The 16,793-nt window shown below is 42.0% G+C and overlaps 1 protein-coding gene and 1 long non-coding RNA gene across 2 annotated transcripts in view; both read right to left on the bottom strand.

Moving 5' to 3' along the window:
- Window positions 1-1,225: 1,225 nt before the first annotated feature.
- On the bottom strand, window positions 1,226-2,519 carry LOC105524756. The gene is made up of 2 exons (XR_001003805.1): window positions 1,619-2,519; window positions 1,226-1,300 (listed from the first exon to the last, which is right to left on the bottom strand). It is a non-coding gene; the product is annotated as an uncharacterized LOC105524756 (long non-coding RNA).
- A 2,850-nt stretch (window positions 2,520-5,369) lies between these two features.
- The window catches only part of IFNAR1 (interferon (alpha, beta and omega) receptor 1), a 30,997-nt gene continuing 19,573 nt past the window's right edge, over window positions 5,370-16,793 (bottom strand). The window contains exons 6-11 of the mRNA XM_011960156.1: window positions 16,250-16,365; window positions 12,364-12,563; window positions 12,106-12,260; window positions 8,517-8,667; window positions 7,650-7,795; window positions 5,370-6,118 (exon numbers count right to left, since the gene is read on the bottom strand). Of these exons, the coding sequence (XP_011815546.1) occupies window positions 5,885-6,118; window positions 7,650-7,795; window positions 8,517-8,667; window positions 12,106-12,260; window positions 12,364-12,563; window positions 16,250-16,365 (1,002 nt within the window). The 3' untranslated portion in view covers window positions 5,370-5,884. The remainder of the gene's footprint in view (window positions 6,119-7,649; window positions 7,796-8,516; window positions 8,668-12,105; window positions 12,261-12,363; window positions 12,564-16,249; window positions 16,366-16,793) is intronic.

The following is a 16,793-nucleotide window of genomic DNA, read 5'->3' as shown; positions in this document are numbered from 1 at the left end:
CGGGGTTTCACCGTGTTAGCCGGGATGGTCTTGATCTCCTGACCTTGTGATCCGCCCGTCTCGGCCTCCCAAAGTGCTGGGATTACAGGTTTGAGCCACCGCGCCCGGCTCAATCACTGTTAAACACTTAGGTAACCAAGTTGTCAGTCACAAAGTTAAAAAACAGCCCTTGCTTTCATGGAGCTTGCCAAATATGATATAAAAATCCTTCCCCTAGGAAGCACGCTGGACACACCCGCAGGTGCAGGCACAGACGGGGCATGACTTCTACACATGCATGCAGGGGGGGTCTTTTAGGGAGTTTCAGAGTGGATGATGTACTTTTATACTACAACATTCAGAATCATCTCTTCCTCTAAGTACAATTCCAGAATATTAAAAATATTATAAAATTTGGGAATAGACAGAGTCAAGTACACAAAAAGCCTATTATATATTTAAGGACTATGCTTAGAAAAAAGGGTCCTTTTACTGGAAAGATAGGAAAATAGGTTTTTCTTCTTAACTTTATGGATCCAGAAAATCTGGGCGGGAGGCCCAAGGGTGGTGAGTCACTGTGAGAAGTAATGTTTAACGTAATCCAGCTATTGAGTGGTATACTTTTTCAACTTCCTCCCTTTTCCCAAGACCTTAAAAAAAAAAAAAACCAACAGAATATCTTCTCTGCCAACATTGTTTTTTTCTTTTGAGATGCAGTCTCCCTCTGTTGCCCAGCCTGGAGTGCAGTGGCGCGATCTCAGTTCACTGAAACCTCCTCCCGGGTTCAAGCGATTTTCCTGCTTCAGCCTCCCCAGCAGCTGGGATTATAGGCGTGTGCCACCATGCCTAGCTAGATTTTGTATTTTCAGTAGAGACGGGATTTCACCATGTTGGCCAGGCTGGAACTGCCAACATTTTCTTCATCCTCATCACCAATCACTTCTTCACCCACAAAATGTCTCTTGCTAGAACATGGGTTCTAGGTGGAGACAGATCACACACAGAAAGGGGAGGAAAACTCAGAAATCCTTCGTTATGAGACACTATCGAATTCCCCTCTTGCCTTTGTTTCCCTCAGGTAAAGAAAAAGATCGCTATTTTTCCATCAATATCACACCACAAATATCCACCTGTGTTTATGTTGCCCTCAACAGTTGTAATTCTGTTATCATCCTACTCAAGAAAAAAGGTGAGAAACAACTGGAAGTTACTGGTATTTTGTCATTACTAAGTAACAGGGTATTTCTTGGGCATTAGGGATGATTTATTTATTATTTGTGTCCTTGTCCACTGTAAAAAAGGGAAGCTTAAAAACACAAATGTGGCCAGGCGCGGTGGCTCAAGCCTGTAATCCCAGCACTTTGGGAGGCCGAGACGGGCGGATCATGAGGTCAGCAGATCGAAACCATCCTGGCTAACATAGTGAAACCCCGTCTCTACTAAAAAATACAAAAAACTAGCTGGACGAGCTGGCGGGCACCTGTAGTCCCAGCTACTCGGGAGGCTGAGGCAGAATGGTGTGAACCCGGGAGGTGGAGTTTGCAGTGAGCCGAGATCCGGCCACTGCACTCCAGCCTGGGCGACAGAGCGAGACTCTGCCTCAAAAAAAAAAAAAAAAAAAAAAAAAAAAACCACAAATGTGTGTTCAGGTTCCCAGCCTGAATACAAATTGTATTCAACTTCCGAGTGAAATGTGTCCAGATGGCAGGAGAAATCTACTTACCCATGAGACTGACGAGCCTCCTTGGAACGGACTCATCCTGACAGAAGACATACTTGTGAAGGGCAAACAGATTAGTTCAAGAAAGCAAGGCTATGCAATACCACAGCAGACTTTCATTCAATGAAGACTGCTCCAGCCATGTCTCGAGAGTGGGAAGAAAAAGCAGCAAACGGGCTCTATCTCCACAGGCTCTGGGGACAGTGACGGCTGCACTGGCTCCTTCAGGATGCTCAACCCTGGGCTGTGGAACACCAAGCACAGGCCTCAGCCCTTCCATGATGAATATTGTTTAAAGCCATCAGCTGCAGCATCTCTGTTGCATACAAACGCACTAAGTACAAAAAAAACCCCAGACTTTTGGGCCCACTGCTTATTATATAAAATTGTTTCCAGCAGTAGGGTTTAAGACAAAACACAAGTGAAATAAAACGTACAAGCTTGTTGCACAGAAACACTGAAAACACGGTTATGTCCGTCTACAATTCAATAAAACAAACACTGCCACAAATACCCTCAGATTCAGTTTAGATTTCATTCATTCAATAATTATTTTCTAAGTACCTTCATTACTGGGGATGCAGTAATGAATAATAAAGTCCCTGCTCTCTTGGAGCATCTGTTGTAGCAGTGGGGCAGAGGGGGACAGACAGCAAACAGAACAAATCAGTGCACAACATGTTAGGTAGTCACAGGGCCCTGGGTAGGGAAAGGAAAGCTTCTGCACACCCAAACCCCTTAAGAGCAATTTGAGGCTGCTGTAAATATTACAGCCTCTTTTGGGGGAAGATACAAACTCTAAGTTATATATATATATACACATATATGATATATACAATATATCATATATATCTCTATATATAACTCTAATATATATATATATATATATATTTCAGAGATGGGGTCTGGCCATGTTACCCAGGTTGGTTGGTCTTGAACTCCTGGCCTGAGGTGATCCTCCTGTCTTTGCCTCCCAAAAGGGCTGAGATTATAGGCATGAGCCACAGTGCCTTGCCCTAACTTATATTTTTAAAAGTAACTTTTTTGTAAGTTGCAAATATCTAGTCAGACTTTTAAAGTTCGTAATTCTAGGGAGCTGTTCTAATTTTTAGTTACAAGCTATACGAATAAGTACTTTAAGTCTTCCATACTAAAGGAATAACACCCACACCACGTGGGTACATGTGCAGGTACATATATGAGTATGTTGACAGGCTCATGTCAAAAGTTACACATGTACATATATGTTCATCTGTATTATATATTAATACAAAATTATTTCTGGCTCTAATGATACAAATCTTTCATATAAATTCTTAGATTATACTTGGTCTCTCCAAGAACTATCAATATGCTAATTTTAAGGCAGTTAATTGGTACCCCCAAGTACATGGTATTTCTAAGTAAATTTCTGTTCAGAAAATATACTTGTCACAGCTAAGCATATGCTGATGAAGCAACATGTAGAAACATAATGAAGAGTGGAATGCAACTGCCTTTTAATGTCTAGAAGACGAGGTAAAAACGAGGTTTTTTGTTGTTGTTTTTTGCTGCTAGTGCTCAGTGCTTGTTCACTGAAAACCACAGATGGTCTCAAAACGTGAAGTCTTGTGCTCCAACTTCCTAGAGATCTAACGATTTCACTGGTGTCTTTTAATGCTAATGTCCGTATTTTCCCTTCTCCACATCCTACAAGGGCATTATTACTCCTTTTTAGGCTATCCAGTCCGAAGCACGATTTCCCAGTGGTGAACCCAGCGCCAGAAGTCCCGGGCAGGATCACTGAATTGCAGTAGTCTGATAAGCAATGGTGGCAGGCAGTCAGGATACGTTCCCAATCAGCTCTTTAAAGACGCAAACTTCCAAAGTGACAGGACTTTTCCAAAGGTCAGGCCAGCCATGCATGGTGGCTCACACCTATAACCCCAGCACTTTGGGAGGCCGAGGTGGGTGGAGCACGAGGTCAGGAGTCCAAGACCAGCCTGGCCAACATGGTGAAACCCCGTCTCTATAAAATGCAAAAACTAATGGGGTGTGTTGGTGGATACCTGTAATCCCAGCTACTCGGGAGGCTGAGGCAGAGAATCACTTGAACCTGGGAGGCGGAGGTTGCAGTGAGCCGAGATCAAGCCACTGCACTCCAGCCTGGGCAACACAGTGAGACAGTCTCAAAAAGCAGCCTCTGGTCTGAAAAATGAAAATGTGTCAGTGTGGGGTTCTCCGGCAGAGAGCTGGGTCTCAGAGGAGATTCCTGGGTCTCCTCAATGGCTCACTATGCTCTGCTTGAACCACTCCAGAAGCCAGGTGGCAGGTCCGGGGACACGCACGGTGTGGCCTGCAGACACGTTATGTGCCCAGGATGTGCTGAGCACCACAGCTCTCCTGAGGGCAGCTGCCTTCAACCTCTTCTTCCACCAGGATGATCTGTTTTTTCAGCAGAAATGACTACTTAAATCAGACTGGCCTTAGCAATGGCCGCTTCCCAGCACGCTCTAACTTTGTCTCTTTTCTCTTTCACTGGTCCTTGCCGGAACGCTGCTCTGAGAACTCTGCCCTAGAGGCCACCAGAATTCCCAGACTTCCTGCCTATTAAGGATATCCATGGGTAATCCCCAGTAGCAAGTAATTTAAAAATAAGTTGTAGGTGCCTTTGGAAAGCATTATATAATTTCTTAAATTAGGTTTTTCTTCCTAGTTACATTTTTTTCCCACTCAGTTCAATGATTTGTATTTTAAGGCCAAGCAGGCTGAGCAGAAGGGGTATCTGAATACTGCCAGACAGTGCAGAGAAGCCAGCCTGGTGCTCAAAATGACAGAGACCACCCATAACAACAGAGTGGGTTAATCGCTGAGAGCTGATTAGGCGCTCAGGCTCCCAGTGGAACATTCTTCTTCCTCTTGCACCAAGGCCAGCAACCTCTTTCCTATGGAAGCATTCTTCTTCTGTGTCAGTCTCCCATCATGGCCATTTTCTGGTCCCAAGACTTCTTGCATACACTATCTTCTGGCATGGCACGTATATTAAAACTTGTATGCACTCTCAGATCTTAAAATACAACAATTATTTCTCTAATTAGATAGTTACCTATTTTCCATGACTTCAGGGATTGCAAATTCCAGCCAGAAGCTATTGTTCTAGTAAGTTTTGAATCAGAAGTCTTACTGTGTAGTAAAAAATTGCCTGGCTTTAATCCTAAACCATGTAAGGGTAGATACTGTGATGCGGAAGCCAATGTTCTCGGGATAAACGAACAGAAGTCCCTGAACAATTTTAGGGATCATCTTTCTGGCATCTGCAGCTATTTTCTAGGCTAAGCTACTTTCCAGAAAACCAGGTGATAATGGGTTCGGACTTTCCTAAATAAATTTCCTGAGGGCCTAACCTCAGTGTTAAAAGGCCAAATGTTTGAAAAATCTCCAGAGGAAGAATGAAATAGAATGTTAAGAATGGCGAACAGACAGGTGTGGCACATGCAGTAACCAGCAGCATCAGTGACGGACAGGAACACAGACATCATCCCTAGCCACGGTGCACAGCGAGCACGGCTGCACTTAGGCTCGCAAGAGGGGGACGGGTGGTCATCATTTTGATCTGACTCATCTCATCCAATGCAGGTCCAATGACAGACTTTTTCAAGATTTTACACGTGGAAGACAATGTAGGAAACGTTTGTCTCAACTCTTATAATTTCTTTCTTTTTTCTTTTTCTTTTTTTTTTTTAAAGAGAGTCTCACTCTGTTGCCAGGCTGGAGTGCAGTGGCGCCATCTCGGCTCACTGCAACCTCCACCTCCCGGGTTCAAGTGATTCTCCTGCCTCAGTCTCCTCAGTAGCTGAGACTACAGGCACATGCCACCATGCCCAGCTAATTTTTATACTTTTAGTAGAGATGGGGTTTCACCATGTTGGCCAGGATGGTCTCGATCTCTTGACTTCATGATCTGCCTGCCTTGGCCTCCCAAAGTGCTGGGATTACAGGCATGAGTCACTGTGCCTGGGCCTGTAATTTCATTTTTAAATACTAAAGTGCTTGCCTGTGTTTTTAGGACCTATGATCTAAAGATGTTTTTTCTTCCCCGAAACAGGGAAATGTTCTCTTTGTAGTTACTGAGAGGAAGGGAAGGAGCTCAGGATCCCAGTGTAACTCCTGCAGAAAAACCTTATACTTGACAGAGTTCATTTCTGGTCATATAAAGTCCTGCTGTAGTTCTTCACTTGTTTTATTTTCACTTTCATCTTCATTAGAATAATTTCCTGAATCTTGGCTGGTTTGGGAACTGTATTTTGTATGATCTTCATCAGTCTGATTAGTTTCTTCTACTGTAGCAATTGTGCTTATATTTTCAATTATAAAACATTTTTCGATTTGCTCCTCAGAAGTTAAAAGCAGAAGATTCTTCAATGGCTGCTCAGAGAAATACTAATTAAAAAAAAGGGAAAGAGTAGAAATCAATTATTTAAAATAATAAAAATTCCTTTTCTAGTTATAATAGCTTTAGTTTCTTATGTCCATTACTGAGAAAACCTCTCTTCTGGTCTGCATATTAAAAAGTCACCTAAGAACATACTAATTGCCTTATAATGTTTAAAATCACTAATGAGGTCACTCTTATCTTAGTACCTTTTGTGGTGAGTCTTTGAAAAGTACCTAAGAAAGGTACACTGTGCCGTCAGGGGTAGGCGGGGAAGAACACGGGAAGGACAGGAGCGCGAGGGCTCTGGGATCACGACATTTGTTTTTGAGATAATAAAAATGTTTGTATCTAACCCATAGATATCCAGAAGAAGCACAAGTGAGAGATTATTAGCTATTGTAACTAGTTTTAAGTCTATTTTAAATAATAGCTATGAATATCAGAGTACACAAGAATGACATTCTTGTGCTCAGGGGTATAACAGTAAAATTGTTAATATTTACTGAGCATTTGTAGAGTGGTAAAGCTCTTGTGGTTTATCTCCTTTGTTCGTCACACCTCTATGGGGTGGTTTACAGCCAAGGGTACTTGCTTACCTGCCCTTAGTGACTCGCTCAAATTCATAAAAGCCACCCTAGATGAGTGCATCATTTCCCAGGAACAGATTCTGTGCTTAGGCCTTCACCATTTAGTGCTTTCATTTAATATGCTAACTTCACAGAAGTGCCAAACAAAAAACTGTGATGTGTCATAAAAAAAAAGTCTCACGTTTTATTTCATTTTGTGTGATTTCACCCATATAATATACTTTCTACACTGATAGAATATTTCAGTCTTCTGGATATATACAGATGCTCCCAACTTACAATGGAATTATGTCCTGACAAGTGGAGGACCTAATTCCAACGGCGTAAGTTGGGGACTGTCTGTACTGAAAAGAATCACATCACAGACTTTATTTATTTACTTATTTAGAGACAGAGTCTTGCTCTGTCGCCCAGGCTGGAGTGCAGTGGCACAACCTCGGCTCACTGCAACCTCCACCTCCTGGGTTCAAGCGATCCTCCTGCCTCAGCCTCCCGAGTAGCTGGGATTACAAGCGTGTGCTAATACGCCCAGCTAATTTTATATTTTTAGTAGAGACAAGGTTTCTCCATGTTGGCCGGTTGGTCTCAAACTCCTGACCTCAAGTGACCCACCCGCCTCAACCTCCCAAAGTGCTGGGATTACAGGCATGAGCCACCATGCCTGGCCAAGAATCACAGGCTTTAAATGGCAAAACAAATGCCACAGTGAATCTAGGAATTGCCAGAAAAATATAAAAATTAAGGACAATCATTACTATCCCATGCTATGTTATTATATTAAATTACTGTTTTTAAAGTTAATTGACTAAAACTTTGAAGAAAATACCCACATCAGCCTCTATTATTTTCTGGATATCAAGAAAACCTATACATATCCTGTTGAAATCAAACACATTTCCTGTTCATTTCCCAGCTGTTGACAAAAAAAAATATAAAAAAAGTAACATACCTCATCTATATTGGAAGAAGGTTTAAGTGATGGAAAGAAGACATAATTGATGCATCTCAAGAGGACTTTCACAGCATAAATGACAAACGGGAGAGCAAGTAATACAGTAAAAATTCCAATTATAAGCCAAATTTTAGATGTATTTCCTAAAAAGATACACATATTTATATGTTTTGACATACAAATGCCCTACCAGTGCTGACAGCTGTGTGAAAGACAAGCCATATGAAAGGAAATATAAAATCTATTAAATAATACTCTTAAAAATATTTCTGGTAGCACTGAGTCCACAGCAACCATAGGCAATGACGTTTACATGTAAAGATTGGCGTGGGAACTGAACTAAGAGATCCTCAGGGAGAAATACAATATTGACATACAGGCCAAACGTGCAAGTATCCTTCAGTGCTTATACGTCATGCAACTAGCAGAATTTAATAGATATTCTGTGACTGAGCCTCTACTGGTCAACACTAGAAACTGCAAAATAGAAAACGAGACTAAAACTGTTCCCACGTTAAACAAATTCACAATGGAACTAAGTGATTTCTACATGATAATTATGTTAAGGATATTTTAAAAATTTAAAACTAATAGTCTTATTAAATGTTAAACAGCAATAAATTAAGGAAATTAATTATAGGGATACTGGATGAGATATAAAGCATCAACATCGACTTGAGAGTTAAGCATTACAAATATTTTCTAAAAAGTCTACTTTTGATTTATGTAGTTCAAGAAGAAAACATTCTTTCTATATATTTTTTGCAGTAAAGAGAAAATGTTTTACAATTTTCAGTGTTCAGTATAGAATTACTTTTATTCTGTCTAGTCACATTTTTAAAAAAGACAATAAAAGATTCTGACCTGATTTTGTTTCCTCACACACAACATGACTAAAAACACTGCTTTTATTCAGCTTTTCATCCATGCTGTGTGCTCTGGCTTTCACACAATATACAGTCAGTGGTTTCAAATTAGGAATAGTAGCATCAGTTTTTTTCTCGATAATTTTTCTCTAGAAAATATAATTAAATCATTGATAAAATTTAGTCACCTCATGAAATCGGGGAATATGTACTTTCTCAATTCTTTTATGTTCAGTCTAACATTGGCCTCTCCCACGTAGTTGGTACGTGTTTGGTTTTTTTTCTAGACAGTCTCGCTCTGTCACCCAGGCTAGAGTGCAGTGGTGCAATCTGGGCTCACTGCAACCTCCGCCTCCTGGGTTCAAGTGATTCTCCTGCCTCACCCTCCTGAGTAGTTGGGATTACAGGTGCAGATGCCACCACGCCTATTTTTTTTTTGATAGAGATGGGGGTTTCACCATGTTGTTCAGGCTGGTCATGAACTCCTGGCCTCAATTGATCCACCCACCTCGGCCTCTCAAAGCGCTGGGATTACAGGGTATATGTGTAAGAAATATAAATTTGTTTTAGACAAACCACCATATCCAAATGAGAAAGTTAAAAATGCTGCTGCCAAAAAGCATATGATCTATTCCTAACAGAATTCTAATTGATTTATAAGTACATGCCAAGTCTGGGGTAATTGCCATTGTATTACCTCTGATTAGTGACAGAATGGTTAAGAGTACGGGTTTGGGCCTCAAACTGCCTTATGAAGAGGTATCACTTACAGCTGTGTGGTCCTGCAATCGTTATTTAATTTCTCTCTGCCTGATTCCCTGACCTGTAAAATTGGGACAGTTATTGCTCCTATCTGTATTAGTCAGCTATTGCCAGAATAATGTCTAACAAGCCGGTGGCTCACACCTGTAATCCCAGCACTCTGAGAGGCCAAGAAGGAGGATCATCGGAGCCCAGGAGTTCAAGACTAGCCTGGACAATGTAGCAAGACTCTGTCTCTACAAGAAATTTCAAAAAAATTAGCCAGGCATGGTGGTGTGAGCCTGTAGTCTCTGTTATTTGGGAGGTTGAGGAAATCCCTATTTCCAAAACAAACAAACAAACAAAGCCTAGGCAACATGGTAAAACCCCATCTCTAGCAAAAATACAAAAAAATTAGCTGGGCATGGTGGCATGTGCCTGTAGTCCCAGCTACTTGGGAAGCTGAAGTGGGAGGATCGCTTAAGCCTAGGAAGTTGAGGCTGCAGTGAGCTGACATCACATGAGTGCACTCCAGTCTGGGTGACAAAATGAGAACCTGTCTCAAAAAAAAAAAAAAAAAAGATATAACAAAACTGCCTTAACATTCAGTGGCTCACAACGTGATTATGTAGTTTCTCACTCGCAAGTCTACAGACTGGCTGGGGAGCTCCCATGCAGGCTGCGCATCGCATCGGGTTTAGGTCAGCTCCAAAAGCCTCTAATCCTCCTTGGACCTGAGACTATATGGAATATGCTTTCTCCCTGGCAAATAGGAGCAGCGCAAGAGCCAAGCCAAACCCTGCAAGCACACTTAAGGCCTCTGCTCTCAGCACATCTACTCGGGCTCCAGCATCTACAGTCTGGTGATGCTGGGATGAAGGCACCATCCCAAGTATTTGCCAAACAGCAATTTAACCAATCACGTCATTTGGCAGCGTTGTTTTGAAGAATGATTCAGACAATTCATGTACAATACTAAGCACAGTACCTTACATATAAGTATTCAATAAGAGTTTCTATAATAATAATTATTGATATATGATCCAGTATAGGATAAGATGGCAGCTACAATCTATTGAATCTCTACTACTTGTCCAGCAATGTGCTAGGTATTTTCATATCTGTTACTTCCTTTTAAACCTTATAAACATCCTTTTGAAAAATTTAGTTGTTATGATTACCACCACTTCAGAGAAGAGGAAGCAAAATCTCCAAGAGATAAAGCACCTTGAGTAACGTTACACAATTTAGTAGTGTGAGATAGAAATTTAGGTTTGTCTGATCTACAGACATCTGAAAACTGACCATAATTCTCAATGGGCTACATTATGCTATGGTTACAGTGTTGTTAGACAGTGAAAACGGGAAGCAGCCAAATCAATGGAATTTGCTTAGATTTCCAATAGAAAATGAAGCGAAAGGAAAGAATTTACCAGCCTGCCTGGACAGGAGTTTTAAAGGTAGATCCTTGACTAACACTCCACAGGGGAGAAGTGATGTGGGAAACACGTATATTATCTGATGCTGTATATTATCTGATGGTGTATATTATCTTTGTCAGTGGTACCTGAATTTTAGGGTTTAGACCAGTGTTTGTCAACCCTTTTTTCATTACTTTCTGGGCAATTTTTTTCTAATCCTTCCCCCACCATAAAATTAAAGACTAAGGAATAAGATTTTGTTGGGCAAAGCTGAACTTTGGAAGAATGCTTTCCAATGGTTTTGGAGGAATAAAAACAACTGTATTATCTAGATTCTTTTGTCCCATAAGAATCAATTTTTGTCCCCTTGGAGGAGCCACCAGAGGACATTTGACAGTATTTGGAGATATTTTTGGTTGTCACAACTAGGAAGGAACACTACTGGCATCTAGTAGGCAGAAACCAGAATGCTGCCAGGCATCTTGCACTGCACAGGTCAGCCCCGCCCCCCCGACAAGGAACTATCCAACCCAAACGTCAGTAGTGCTGAGAAACCCGGATTTAGATGAATACATGGGAATCATGTTAAAAAAAATGCAAATTCCTGAGCTCCATCCCCAGAGATAATGATTCAGCAACAACAGGCTCAGGAATCTGTATTTTAAAAGCAAACTGGGGCCCAGATGTAGCTCACCCATAACTCTATAGTACAAAACATGAAAAATGCTCATGTTCTTCATTCTGTAAATATCTGAGTTAATCACTTTTTTTTTTTTTGAGATGGAGTCTTGCTCAGTTGCCCAGGCTGGAGTGTAGTGGCACGATCTTGGCTCACTGAAAGCTCTGCCTTAGCCTCCCAAGCAGCTGGGACTACAGGCGCCTGCCACCACGCCCAGCTAATTTTTTGCATTTTTAGAAGAGATGGGATTTCATGTGTTAGCCAGGATGGTCTTGATCCCCTGACCTCATGATCCACCCACCTCAGCCTCCCAAAAGTGCTGGGATTACAGGCGTGAGCCACTGCACCCGGCCTTTTTTTTTTTTTTTAAGACAGGCTGTCAGTCACTCTGTCACCCAGGCTGGAGTGCGGTGGCACGATCATGGCTCACTGCAAGCTTGACCTCCGAAGCTCAAGCGATCCTCCCACCCCAAGTAGCTGGGAATATTAGGTGCACGCCACCACACCAGGCTAATTTTTAAAAATTTTTATTTGAGACAGGGTCTTCCTATTTTGCCCAGGCTGGTCTCAAACCCTTGGGCTCAAGTGATCCTCTCGCCTGGCCTCCTGAAGTGCTGGGATTACAGGCCACTGCACCCAGCCCAATAAAAGTTTAAAAATTTCCCCCAATTTTAAATTCAAGCTTTATTTACCTAAATCACAGTTATAACTCTAAGTTACAAAATTATACTATACAGTCTTTTTACCTCAGCCTTTGAAGTGTTTTCCCAAAAAAGAATTTCATAAATCAGTGGATAATCCTGGATCACAGGCTTGTTTTCAGACCGTTTTGGAGCACCAATAGAGATACGTAATGAATCACTAAGGGATCTAACGTTAAAGACTGGAGGAAGCAGGGAAGCTAGAAAAAATGTGTAAAGAAATAATGTTCAATTAGAAAAACAATTTTAAGAACTTGTACCAAATCAGAGAATTACAATCTCCAGTAAAAACTACTGCTTTACCTTGTATTTCAGTATCAAACTTTATCTCTTCAGACCAAAAAGATGTGTTATTTCCATCAGATGCTTGTACGCGGAGAAGGTAAATTCCTTTTTGGAAAATGTTTTGAGGAAAGACACACTGGGTAGTTTTGACATTTTCGCAGTCAGGTATTTGTTTCCATTTATACAAATGGTTTCCAGGATTCCTTTTTAAAAAGGCACTTTTAAGACAAACAATTTTTAAACTCAACCACACATTAATTCAATAGATATTTATTAAGTATGTACAATATGCCAGACACTGATAGGGGCTAAGTTACAGAAATAAATAGAAGCCACCCTCAGGAAACTCACAAACAATGGAAGAGATATGCATCTAACATAAAAGAAAGCCAAACGTTGTTCCACACCGTGATCATGCTGTGCTCTGCTGCAGGTGGCTTATGTCAATGTGCAAGAACATCTATTAGTTAGAATTTCCAGGAATGCTGCAGGCTGGTTTTTTGTTTTTTGAGACCGAGTCTCGCTCTGTCACCCAGGCTGGAGTGGAGTGGTAGGATCTTGGCTTACTGCAACCTCCGCCTCCTGGGTTCAAGCAATTCTCCTGCCTCTGTCCCCCTGAGTAGCTGGGATTACAGGCGCACGCCACCAGGCCTGCCTAATTTTTGTATTTTTAGTAGAGACCGGGTTTCGCCATGTTGGCCAGGCTGGTCTCGAACTCCTGACCTGGGGTGATCCACCCACCTCGGCCTCCCAAAGTGCAAACTGGTTTTTAAACAGAAACCATTATTAAAAATTAAGTTATAAAAATTGTTTCAAAGACAGAGGTGATAAATACATTCATCTTGTCCTAACTATTTTACTACATTTTATTGTCTAAGCTCTTGGGGCAATCTTTATCTATTGTAGCTATATGACAGTGGTGTGCTACTGTGCATATCTTCCCAATTCCACGTTCAGGGACATCAGGCTGGTGGCTTGAAAGTGGCCATGGTGGGAATATTTATAGCACGAAAATCAGCAAACACTACAAAATAGGACTTTTTCGTTCTGGAAAGCCAGTTGCTAAACATGCGCCAGCATACCAATGGATAAGTACTAAAATAGAGACACACTGTAAGTACAAGACTAAAGAGGTGAAGTAACTTGCCCAGGAACCAGGAGCTAAAAGCATCTCAGTTCAAGCCCAGAACTCTAATAGCCTCCTGACTGGTTTCCTTGTCTCTCTCTAGTGTCTCCTTAGTCCACTCTCCCACATACACATTGCTGTGCACACCTTCCTCAAATCCAGAGCACAGGTTACCCATCACCCCAACACAAAGTCCCCAAAAGCCTACAGGATAGCCTGAGGTTGACCCTAATCTTGTCCCATTCTACTTATTCAGCTTTCTTCCCATTGCAACCTGGTGTCCAAATGTTCTGCTACTCTAGAAGGACATCCTTCCCACTGAAGAAGGCAAAATTCTGAGATGGCCCCCAAGATTCCTGCCCCGTGGTGTACACATCCTGTATGATCCCCTCCTCTTGAGTATGGGCAGGACCTGTAAATACGTTGGAGGTCCTCCTCTCATAATGAGGTTGCATTGAGTGGCAGAAGAAAAGCCATTTCACAGATGTAATTCAGGTCCCAAATCAGTTGAATCAAACGAGAGACTATTCTGGGTGGGCCTGACCTGATCAGACGAGCCCCTTCAAAGAGGGTTTCACCAGGCGTGGTGGCTCACACCTCTGATCCCAGGACTTTGGGAGGCTGAGGTGGGCGGATCACTTGAGGCCAGGAGTTTTCGAACAGCCTGGCCAACATGGAGAAACCCTGTCACTACTAAAGATACACAAAAACTGGCTGAGCGCGGTGCCTCATGCCTGTAATCCAAGAACTTCGGGAGGCTGAGGCGGGTGGATCACCTGAAGTCAGGAGTTCAAGACCAGCCTGGCCAACATGGTAAAACGCCGTTTCTACTAAAACTATAAAAATTAGCTGGGTATGGTGGCGCACACCTGTAGTCCCAGCTACTCGGGAGGCTGAGGCAGAAGAATCACTTGAACTCGGGAGGGGGAGGTTGCAGGGAGCTGAGATCATGTCCCTGCATTCCAGTCTGGGCGACAGGGTGAGACTCCCTCTCAAAAAAAAAAAAAAAAAAGGATCTAGAGGTCAGACTCTCCCTTCCTGATGGTCTCTAAGAAGTGAGCCACCATGAGTTCTAGAAATAAATTCTGCCAACAACATGTGAGCTTGGGAGCGGCCCCCCAGTCTTGTATGACTGATTGACTCCTTGACTGCTTGGCAGAAGACCCAGCCAAGCCACGCTTGGACTCCTGACTCACAGAAACTTTGAGACAATAAATAGCTGTTTAAGTTGCTAAGTCTGTGGTAATTTGTTACAGAAACAGAAAACATCTAATACTTGTCTATTTGAAAAAAATCGGAATTAACAATCAAGGCCTTGTTCCTACCTCATCTCTTTTCTTATGGCTTCTTTGGTCTCTTCAGCCCCTATTCACCTTTACATTTTCAATTTCTGCAACCCTTATAATTTGTATATCACTCTTTAGCCTGAAACCATACAACACTTTGCAATCTCAGCTAACTGCTTTCGATTTCTAGAACCATGTGTGATTCTGTTGACTCCATTTCTTCAGTGCTTTGTACAATATGCTAAGTGCCCCCAAGCAGCTTAGAGATCAGCCATCAGAAATACCGCTCATTATCTATTTGGTGACCCTATTATTTATTCACTTCTGAAAGTGAGGTATACACAAAAGATTACCGAACAGTCTCCTGACTGGTTTGTGAGGTTATATATGCACTGTGGGGCACATATGCACATAAATGCATTTCCATTCTACTGGTCACCCTTGGTTCAAAATGAACACTAAAAGACAGAGAGAAATTGATCACAGCAGTACTCACGCTTCCCTTCTCCCTCATTTTCTGTTTCTTTCCAGTTTCTTCTGACTTTTCGTTTCCTGTCTTAGCTATACTTGCCTTTGCTCTCTACTCCTCTGCCACCAATGCCTATCTTTCTTTCCATTTCTTTTCTCCCCATAACCCATTTTTCCTTCCACTTAATTTTCCTCTTCTCTTTTTTCTCTCTATTCATCTCCTACAATTTTCCAATCAGTATAAACTACATGCAGTTCTCTTTTATCACTTTTTTACAAATTTTAATGTTTAGAGATGGGGGTCTCACTATGTTGCCCAGGCTGCAGTGCAGCGGCTACTTGCAGGTGTGATCATAGCACACTGCAGCCTCAATTCCTGGCCTTAAGTAATCCTCCTGCCTCAGCCCACTGAGTAGCTGGGACTATAGGCATGAGCCACTGCACCAACCTAGTTGTCTTTCATTTATGCAGTGCCTAGACGTCATCGTGTTTAGCTGCCTCTGCTCAACCACACAGAACACAGTTCTTTCCAACTTTCTTTCCCACCGAAGTAACTACTACAAAATTTTGTCAAAACCACTAAAGTAAAAAAGAAATGAGGAAGGCTAATTTTTTGAATTCAACAAGTGAGTGGACTGAGATCATTTTAAGGACTCATGGAAGAAGAGAGTTCTGAAGAAAAACATCAGGGTCAAGTGTAAGTGTTTCAGATTGCGGAAATAACACACTCAACTAGTCACATTTTTTTTTTTTTCTTAAGCCAGTAAGAACCCCAGATATTAGAATCCATCTATTTTACAAGTGAAGAAATTGAGGCCCATGGAGGTTAAGCGATTAGCTCAATGCCATCCAGTTAGTTACTGGCTGAACTGGGGTTAGAAATGAGATTTCTCATGTTTCCAATATATTGTACCCACCTCTCAGTCGGTCATTCTGTGTGCAAGGACCTGGTGACTGAAGCAGAGTGAAAAGAAGCACAATCAAAACAAACCGGGCAAAAGGAAATTTATAGAATAGAACTTACTGGAGCCACTGAACTTGAAAGGTCACGTTTGCATATGTATAATCCCATTTAAGAACATAGTTCTGATTTTGAACAATGACTTCTATATTTTCTGGTGGAGGTAGTTCATTTTCAACTAGAAGCCAAAGAGCAGACAAAAAAAGCATACATTTTTACTCAAGTGAGATAACTGGCAAGAAGATAAAGGCTCACATTTTATCATTATAAGGTACTAGTTAAGGACGGTTTGTATTCACACTGTGTAATACTATGCAGTCATTTGAAAGACGACAGGCCGGGTGCAGTGGCTCACACCTGTAATCCCAGCACTTTGGGAGGCTGAGGTGGATGGATCACCTGAGGTCAGGAGTTCAAGACCCGCCTGGCCAACACGGTGAAACCCCGTTTCTACTAAAAATACAAAAATTAGCCAGGCATGATGGCAAACACCTATAATCCCAGCTACTTGGGAGGCTGAGGCAGGAGAATCGCGTGAACCTGGGAGGCAGAGGTTGCAGTGAGCTGAGACTGAGCCACTGCACTCCAGTCTGGGCAACAGAGTGAG

The sequence above is a fragment of the Colobus angolensis genome, unplaced genomic scaffold (genome assembly GCF_000951035.1).
Source record: "Colobus angolensis palliatus isolate OR3802 unplaced genomic scaffold, Cang.pa_1.0 Scaffold506, whole genome shotgun sequence".
NCBI classification, from domain to species: Eukaryota; Metazoa; Chordata; class Mammalia; order Primates; family Cercopithecidae; genus Colobus; species Colobus angolensis.
The sequence above is the reverse complement of the archived record's forward strand: the minus strand, read 5'-3'. Positions and strand labels throughout refer to the sequence as shown.